Raw genomic sequence first — 9,843 nt, 5'->3', positions numbered from 1 at the left:
TCTCCGAGTGAGATTCAGGCAACGATATGCGAGTCAAATGGTGAGTGTGTTGTAAGTTACATTGTTGATGCAATGCGCTTCCATAAAGACAAATAGTGTTTTGTCGCACTCTATTGGCAAGGGTATTGAATCTTACTGCTTTCATTTTTATTGGCTTTATTTCTTTATTGTGTATACTAAAATGTATTAACACTACTAAATTGCATTGGATGCTGCTAGTAATCTGCCCTAATCAAGGCACATGGTATATCTTGGATTCCCAAAAAAATCCGGATGAGATGCCTGTGGAGAACTACATGGTAGTGAAATATGTCGAAGAGTAAGAAATCTTTTTGTATTTCCGACTGTTATTTCTTTGTATGGCTTTTTTAATTTTTTTTTCTAATCTTCGTTTTAGGGCTGTTGTAAGGCTTAAGGAAGATAACGACATAACACATCCAATGAATTTGACACTTGTCGAGGTAAAAGTACTTCATGGGTACCCTGAACCTGCTTCTTGTTAAATTTTTTAATAAAAATTGATACCTGGAACACGGAACCTGTTCCATCATCAGATCAAAATCCTAGGTTCAAAGTAAAAGTTCTCTAATCCTTTATTGTTCATATTTATAGTGCAACCAACAACCATCAGGTTGGGAGTGCGGTTTTTACGTCATGAGATGGATGTTTGAGTTCGTGTTGACTCGACAAAATGAATTTCCAAACAAATTGTGCAATTTGTCTAATATGTTAAACATCCTTATCTAAATTATAATTTATTTTTTTAATTTATATATAGAACAACTAGAACGATAAAAAACCGTTTTCGGATTGAGTGTTAAATGAAAGCATCGTTATGTGGAGTTCAATGTTTGAGAGTAAGTATTTTTTGTCAAGTGCCCCATTGAAAGGTTAGTTATTCTTACCTAATTGTTTAGTATAGCATTTTATTTTAATGTACTTGATTATTATAACATTGCACTTGCATTTCATTTTATACAACATTTTACCTAAAAAAACTCATCAATACATTGTACTTTTAAAAATGAACCTAATGTAGCATCATACTTTCAAATCTTTATCTTATAAGGACATTAAACTACGAAAAATATATATTGTAAAAAATACTTTGAATTTGGAGGATCTTGCTATTATGGGATATATGTCTCAATGTATAACAATAGGAATAAATGGTAGTAGGATGTCTTAATAAACAAATAAATGATACTATGTTGCTATTTCCTGCAATTAACTCGGTTTTTTCTTCTCATGATAGTTATATGTTCCTTTTTTTCCATTAGTTGCAACTTTTAGTTTCTTTTCTTGTCTTATGTCGCAGGTATATGGCTGCAATTATGGAGTTTGACATCTACCACATGGATCTATTTGTCTTTTTATATATATTTAATTTTTCGTTGATTAGGATGGACAAAATGGGTTTATTGCAAATTATGTTTGAATTGGATATTGTTAATTTTAGAAATTAATGGCTAATCATGTTTTTGTTTTAACTTTTATATACATTCTGATTGTTCATGAAATGTTTGTGTGTATAAATTATTTATAGGCATGTTTTTTTATAGAAAAGTGGAATAATTATATTTAATTTATGAAATATATTTACTTAGAATGTCCTTAAGCAATAAGAAACCGTACTTTACAATATTTTATAAGGAGTACGGTTACATTGAAAAAGTAGTATTCTATGTGTTTCGTTAAAGATAAAACTACTTTTAAAAAACCCTAAAACTGTATTTTATAATGATTATAGAGTATTGGTTTTGCAACCATACCATATTATCTAAAAAACCATACGTTATGATGATTGTAGAGTATAGTTTTGCAACCGTATTGTATTATCTAGAAAACCGTACTATATGATCATTATAGAGTACGATTTTACAATCGTATTGTATTACATGTTAGAATAGGAAACACCCCCCCCCCCCTATAGAGTATGGCTGCAAAACCGTATTCTATGATTCATTTTAATTGTATTCTATATGTTATTTTGTAGTAGTGGGTCATGATATGCAATACAAATATGATCGTAAGCTAATATTAAATCCATAATTTTAATAAAATATGTGTTTTTATAATACTTATGATCATGTTTCACATAATTTTGTGTCTCTATACAATAGACAATAGTCACAATAAGAGATTGTTTTTGTGATTAATTATTAGTAAATCGCCACTTATGGAATTAATTACATGTGACCATTTAGTGAACATAATCGTGTTGACCGTAATTGCATGTCTGCAAAAGATACCCAATAGTTTTAATAAACTCTGAATTTGGTGACAATTTACTAGAAAAACGTCACATTGAAACAATATGTATGTTGCCATTTGGTGATATAAAGTTACTACAATTACTAAATAAATGTGTCTACTAACGGTTTAACACCACAATATTGGATAAAATGATTGATTTTAGGAACAAAATTTCCTACCCAATTGTCACACTTTTACGGCCACATGTTTTTATATCATATGGACACTATATTTTAAAATGACCATAAGACTCATACGATGGCGTCGCCTTCCGTCACACTTTCAGTGAAAAAATAAAATGTAACTATCCGCATATGGTCACACCTTTATGGTGTGTCCGTATGTCGTTTTTGTACTAATGAAAAAAATAGATGAAGTTTCGGTAACATTCACTCGAACTGCGGATTTATGTTAGCTATTATTATTATTATTATTATTATTATTAAAGGGAAGTAATTAAGATATGTATGCTGACTCCTGAGGTTTGTAAATGTGCTTCCAAGATTACTTCCGGCATAAAACAATAACGATACTAATACAATCTGTGATATAAACCTTAACCCATAATATCGTATAAACAATATCGTGTGAACAAGGAAAAACTACATAATCAATAAATTAAACTGCATGCAATGAGTGGCAAGTTTATTATATAATTCAAAACTACTACATAATTAATTATCTTATATCCTACTTGAAGTATTTTATCACGACCCTATATTTGATGCTTCAGTCGGTATAATATATATTTGTATTAGTTATAAATTTATACATTACACATCCATAGCATCTGAGGGTTGACTAATATATATATATATATATATATATATATATATATATATATATATATATATATATATATATATATATATATATATATATAACTCACTATAGGTTTAAAATTACGTACCTTAAAAATGTTGGAGCAAACTCTTTTTCTTTCGTTCTCCATATTTTATCTTCTTTTCTCTGTTTTATCTATTTCAGCCGCAAACTCAATCATCTATGTCGAATGCTCTCAACTCTACTTCACCTTGACAACATCCTATGAGGCGCATATCAATTCACTATTTACTTCCTTGTCTGAGTCATCCTCTATCTCCAATTTCAACAAATTCCAAATCTGTCCTCCGGGATACTCACAAAGCGACGTTGTTTATGGTCTCTACCAATGTCGAGGTGACGTTAGCTCCACCACCTGCAGAGATTGTGTCGCAAACTCTCTTAGTCAACTCAAGACATCTTGTCCTATGTCAGTAGGAGGACAAATACAGTTGGAAGGATGTTTTGTGAAATACAATAATACATCATTTTTTGGGGTTGAAGACAAGATGGAGATGTCAAAGAGCTGTGGCCCTTCGGTTGTTTATAATATGCAAGCTTTGAATCGTATTGATGATGCATTGGCATATTTAACTGCTGGGAATGGACAATACTTTCGTAAGGGTGCTTTTGAGAGCGTGCAGGGTGTAGCACAGTGCGTACAAGATTTGACTGTGAGTGAGTGTGAAGATTGTCTTTTGGAGGCTCGTGCGCGATTAAGATCAGAGTGTGAGACCTCGACTTGGGGCAATATGTACTTGGGAAAATGTTTTATCCGGTATACTGATCAAGGTATTCGTTTGTTTCTATGGTATGGCTTTAGTTATTACTTTTAATTGTTGGAATATAAAGTAACTTTATTATGGAAAAATGCAGATAATAATAATGATGCAAATAATGATACGTATGATTATAATGATTATGACGATGATGATGATCGTGATCGTTCAAAGAAAAAAAAGAAAAACAAAAGAAAAACAAATCTGAAACAAGTGCGAAGATGGACAATTACCGTAGGAGCAACGGTTGGTGGGATCTCCTCGACGGCTGCATTAGGTATTACCGTTACCATATTGTACAAGAAATACAGAGGTAAAATTCGTTCATTTTATTAAGAAATGCTTTGCTTGCAACTAATCTAAGTTACAATATAAAGATGTATATTATATTTTAAATTATCCACATTAATTAATTTAAAATCACCTAAAATCTTTGTCTAAAAAACCTCATATATGTTAATTTGTTGCTTTTTCTGTATTTCAAGCAAAACGTGTGTCTTTGATCAAAGTTTTTAATAGAAAAATCGTAAAATTAACTACAAACAGTAGCAAACATTAATTAGTATAACTTCGTAAAATATAATAATGTAAAAAATTTTAAGAGCAATATTCGTAAGAGATTTTATTCAAAAAGTTATTTGATATTTTTAGTGCTACAACTTAAAAAGTTTTATAAACATTTAGTACAGCTTTTTCACATAGTTTATGGTCATATATATTATGAAAACGCTATAACATAAACATTGTTGATTAGCAAATTCATTGAAAACGTTAGCTTTAAAAAAAGCTCGCTCTATGGCTTGATAACATATCGAGACCTTTTTATTTGAAAAAACTCTAAAAAGATTTCGTAGTTTTAGTCCATCTTTTCATAACTTTAAAAGGACTCTGAAGTTTTAATATGTTATCAACCTCTAATCGTCAAAGACGGGCTGCCTCGACCATGTTTTAGTAGACCTTTTTAATTTCTTGTTAGTTAATATAATTGTAAAAGATTTTTAAAATTATCATAAAAAAATATCTGCTCAAAATACAAAGTACGTTATATTTATAAAATCTCGTCCTATTGCTTCATACTTTTTCTTTTCTCTTTAAATTTCTTTTTTTCTTTTTATCTTTACAGACCGATATGATAGGAGGCCTATAAAAAAGTCACCTCTCCAAACTTCAACATCACCTATAATAACGCCACCACCAACTCCACCGCAACTGACACCACCGCCATCACCACCCCGAGGTTCAATCACCCTTCAAGTTTTTTTAGTTAACATGAGTTTTAATTATTAAGTGGATACCACAAATTAAAGATCTTTATCTCCTATCCAACATACAAATTATGATAACTTAGTAGAACTTGTCTTCTCCCATATTATTTTTATATATTTCTTCTGCTTTTATATTTCATGGTCCTCATGTACTGTAAGCATTCATCATGTAATTCCGTAGCTAGTTTCTAAAAGTTTAGAAATAATAAACATTTTGATGATCCCAGGTCACTATTGTAACGTTATTGGAGGGTGTACATGCCCAATTCCCCCTCCTTTTAATGAAGCATTCTTTGGGGCCCGAAATGAAGCCTACGGAATCCCCTGGCTAAGGTAGAGATCGATATTTTAAACACAAAAAACTCCCTATTTAGTACTTTTCATGCGTCGGTTTTTAATTATTGTACGTTTATATATATATATATATATATATATATATATATATATATATATATATATATATATATATATGGGGAAGGTTATTTGGAAAACAAAAAAACCCTAAAAAAACTCTAAAAATTATAAAAATGCATAAAAAAAATACAAAGACATCACAAAACTTTTTTTTGAATTTTTTTATCAAAAAATCGCAGCATTTTTTACAATTTTGCTGAAAAAAAAAAATAAAAAATATTTTTTATTTTATTTTATTTTATTTTTATTTTTATTTTTTTGTAAAAAAAAAATTTTCAATTATTGTACGATTATATATATATATATATATATATATATATATATATATATATATATATATATATATAGGTTTACGTTCTATGGAAAACAAAAAACCTAAAAAAACCTTAAAAATCATGAAAATGCATAAAAAAAATACTTACAGATCACAAAACTTTTTTTTGAATTTTTTTTTATAAAAAATTGCAGCTTTTTATTAAAATTCGTTGAAAAAAAAATAAAAAATCAATTTCTTTTTTTTATAAATTTTTTTTTTCAAATTTTTTTTCAGCGAATTTCTTTAAAAACCTGCGATGTTTTTATAAAAATGTCAAAAAAAAGTTTTGTGATCTCTAGGTATTTTTTTTTATGCATTTTTATGATTTTTAGGGTTTTTTTGTTTTCCAAATAACCCTTTAACCCTTCTTCTCTCTCTCTCTCTCTCTCTCTCTCTCTCTCTCTCTCTCTCTCTCTCTATATATATATATATATATATATATATATATATATATATATATATATATATATATATATATATATATATATATATATATATATATATATCAACACTTCCATTTGTCTTCATTTTTAGTTCTACTATAAATGTATAATCTATTGACTAGATCAGATTTAGTTCAAATAAATTATGGACTAATATAAAGATACCGACTTTGGTCTTTAAGCTCAATATATGTTTACATTTTACGTAAGAGATTGTATTATATTTGTTATAGGCATTTTTTTAACAACAAAATGATGTTATTATAAAAAGAGTGCTAGCCTGAGGCTAGAATTACAAGTAATTGAACCAAATTTGTTTCAAACATTTTATTTTAACTGTGAAACTTTTAATAAGATACATAGCTAGGTTGTTCCTCTTTGTAGAATTTCTTTTTCCAATATTTATATTTTCTAATAAGCTTTTTAAACTCCGAATCAAGCAGTTACAGATGGTAGAGATGTATTATCTTCGACAGTTTCAACAATTGACGTGGTAAGGTTCACAAGGAGATGCTCACTAGCTATCTAGGATTTACCAAATGAATATATATAGCAATATTATTTTAGTGATAAGTTTGTGGAATGGCAATGAATTTATTCTTAAATTTGTGTGTGATCAGAATTTATTCTTGAATTTGTATGTGATCAATATTTTCTGGTACATGAATATGAATGTACTAAGTGGTTATTATTCTAACAAAATCAAACCATCAAATAATATTGAGAATTATAAATCTTTTTTTTCTCCAATAATAAAACTCTAATTTATTTTTATTGAATACCGAATTTCGTCTAGAAATTAGTTTGATCATTTGCGATCAGATCTAATTATAAGAAAATGATAAAAACATATTGTTCCGTTGCCGAAAGAATTAAAAGATGGAACACTAAATTTGAACCAAATGATGATATATGCTGATCTTGACCACTAAAAACTACATGGAAGAAACTTATGTCATTAAAGGTTGTTACATCTCGCTAAGGATTTAAGCTTAACCATAAAACCTAGGATTTGATACAGATGATCCTTCCCTCAAACATCTATGGAAAAACGATAAACGTAAAGCTGATTACTAGAAACCAAGAGAAGTTGGAAATCACACACACACACACACACACACACACACACACACACGCACACACACACACACACAGAGGGGGAAGTAGAAGGCTGTGTTTTTAGGTGTCGAATAAATGGGACTTGAGATGTCTTATTTATACTACCAAGGAAATAATCGAATCCCTGAAAATCAAACTTGATGACGATATCCGACCTCTCACATGCTGTCACGAGGTAATTCGAATTCAAATTTGATGACATCGTTATATGGTATCTCATCCAATTCAAACCCGAAGTTTATAAAATCTTTTTGGAGGCTTCTAGAATGTTTTGTGTACTTATCCATGAAGTTAATGCGTTAGCTAGGTTGGTCGAACTGACTCGACCCGATGTAAGCTATCGATGTTCTTTAGCATTAGTTAGTAAGATAGTTATTTTTTGTTGTAAGTCATTCTACTTCTAACATTCCCATAGAGCACATCACTTGAGACTATCCCTAACATGAGTGTGATTTGTCCATTTAACACTAACATTTGGTCCTATTGATGACCTCTTGGCTTGCTCTGCTAATGACAAATTTTCCATCTCGAGGGTTACAACATTTTTTTAAATGTTAATTTTATTAAACAAGATAACCAACTAAAACAAATACAAAATGAAAAAGATAATGACATGTTTTATCATTGACATGTTGAGAGGCTTAAATTCCAGGTGAAAGTTGGTTAGGTTCTAGCCGATGAAGTCATAACATCGATTACATCATAAGTGTCGGATAACTTTATCATTTCTCTTCTTTAAAAAAATCTACAGTTTGCAATTTGAATCTTTTGGTTTCATTCTCATATAGGTTTTACTGCAATGTATTTTAGTAGTTGATCAACATACTCTTAATTATTCTCCAATATCATCATATTGTACTTATGATATTACTATAAGAATAACGACCATTTTACACAAGTCAACTATAAGAAGAAGTTCCAGAGCAAGATCCAAATTCGAAATTTTCATTTTTATTTAGAAGAATAAAATAACGATAACGTTACTATAGCATCCGATAGATTTTCATTTGTTGTAACATTCCAAATCTCATAAGTAAAAATTCCATTTTTAAGTCAACCAAAAACAATCAAGTATTCATATCAAACCATCCAGAAGTATGCCAAAGTGAAAACATTTATCAAAATACAATCCCAAAATCATAAAAATGTGGAAACATGGGTGGATGTTGTAGCATCCCTAAATTATGAGGTAAAATTTTCATTTTTAATTCCACCAAAACATTAATTATATTTTAATTCAACATTCCACATCCTTTTCTAAATATTCAAAAGTATTGTTTAGGAACACAGTTGCCAGAGTAAAATCATAAAATCATCATAATGCGGAATATATGGGTGGATGCGCTGCGATCAAGTCAGGCCCTTTCCTTTCAAACTGGAGGTACCTCAAACAAAACTGAAAATCGTAAGCACAAAACTTAGTGAGTCCTCAAAATACCACATATCATACATAACTAAACACATAATGGGCCCCGCCCAATGAGTGTAATGTTGGAACCTAAAAGTGAACCTCTAGCAATCTCTAACCTTTCATGTTCCGAAGTCAGTCTTAGTTCTGGAGTAGAATATGGTCTGGAGTCAGTCCATGGTCAGAAGTGAAGTTTGTGTCCGGAGTTAAGAGTATGTTCAAAGAGAAGATGTTCTGAACGAAGAATATGTCAGAATCAGTCTATCTGTCTATGTATTCTTGTCTTCTAGTTTGATGTAATAGTTCATAGGACTTAGTTTATTTTGTCAAATGGATAATCAGAGTGTCAGAAGTAACTCTTTTTTCCGGTCCTATGTATGTGTTTGAGTTTGTACGATGTACTCCTTTCTCCTATTTAAGGAGTGTTTAATGTGAAGAATATAAGACGGATTGTTCCTCAAAAGATAACAATATTTGAATTTACTTCACTTGCATCTTTCTCTCAAATCAAATTCTTTCAAACATTCTACTTGTTCATTTATTGTCTTTACTTTGATTATACTCATTATTCTCTATTAAATACTTGAAGTACTTTGTTGATTCTCATTTTAAAGTCTTGACTGGTCTTGCCAGACTTGACTAGAACTTATAATCAGAAGCATACATTGATCTTAAGCATTAACTCAAGGTTTGAGTTTTTGAGCCTTGTCCCTGCGCAATCAGATCTTCGATCTTACAATTGGTATCAGAGCTTGAGTGGTTGTCCTTTGAATCCATAAGAACATATTATAGTTGATTCGAGATTACCTTGGTATTTGATCATTTCTATGTTCAGGATAAAAGTTCTTCTATATACCACTTTTGCTCAAGATATCCTAACTTCAATGGCTTCTTCTAATTCTCAACAAATGTACTCAATGCAAATAGCAAATAGCATGGGTTGCGCTACACGTGCCCTACTGCTAGTTGTTGAAGAGTATGATCATTGGAAAGTCATAATGGAAAGATTTTTACTTGGAAA

General features: G+C 30.0%; 1 protein-coding gene across 3 annotated transcripts; it reads left to right on the top strand.

Annotated features, from left to right (window-relative positions):
• Nucleotides 1–3,171: 3,171 nt before the first annotated feature.
• LOC145129204 (plasmodesmata-located protein 6-like) lies at nucleotides 3,172–6,971 on the top strand. Of its 3 annotated transcripts, none has more exons than XM_079063923.1 (5): nucleotides 3,172–3,870; nucleotides 3,955–4,134; nucleotides 4,981–5,094; nucleotides 5,350–5,455; nucleotides 6,739–6,970. In XM_079063923.1, exons 1-5 carry the CDS (start codon nucleotides 3,174–3,176, stop codon nucleotides 6,749–6,751), a joined length of 1,110 nt encoding a protein of 369 aa, XP_078920049.1. In that variant the 5' UTR covers nucleotides 3,172–3,173; the 3' UTR covers nucleotides 6,752–6,970. The 3 variants fall into 3 exon arrangements, with proteins under 3 accessions (XP_078920049.1, XP_078920048.1, XP_078920050.1); XM_079063922.1 differs by having other exon boundaries at nucleotides 3,955–4,170; nucleotides 6,739–6,968; XM_079063924.1 differs by lacking the exon at nucleotides 4,981–5,094 and having other exon boundaries at nucleotides 3,955–4,170; nucleotides 6,739–6,971.
• The last annotated feature ends 2,872 nt before the right edge of the window (nucleotides 6,972–9,843 follow it).

Source organism: Lactuca virosa, chromosome 8 (genome assembly GCF_052849685.1).
Source record: "Lactuca virosa cultivar CGN04683 chromosome 8, Lactuca_virosa_CGN04683_v6, whole genome shotgun sequence".
NCBI lineage: Eukaryota > Viridiplantae > Streptophyta > Magnoliopsida > Asterales > Asteraceae > Lactuca > Lactuca virosa.
This window is presented reverse-complemented; position numbering and strand designations above follow the sequence as displayed.

Excerpts from the sequence above, each read along its gene's own strand:
- LOC145129204 (XM_079063922.1), top strand. The coding sequence starts at position 3,174 with ATGTTGGAGCAAACTCTTTTTCTTTCGTTCTCCATATTTTATCTTCTT. Across the intron at positions 3,871-3,954 it reads TATCCGGTATACTGATCAAG|ATAATAATAATGATGCAAAT; the intron begins GTATTCGTTTGT and ends GGAAAAATGCAG. Across the intron at positions 5,095-5,349 it reads ACCGCCATCACCACCCCGAG|GTCACTATTGTAACGTTATT; the intron begins GTTCAATCACCC and ends TGATGATCCCAG.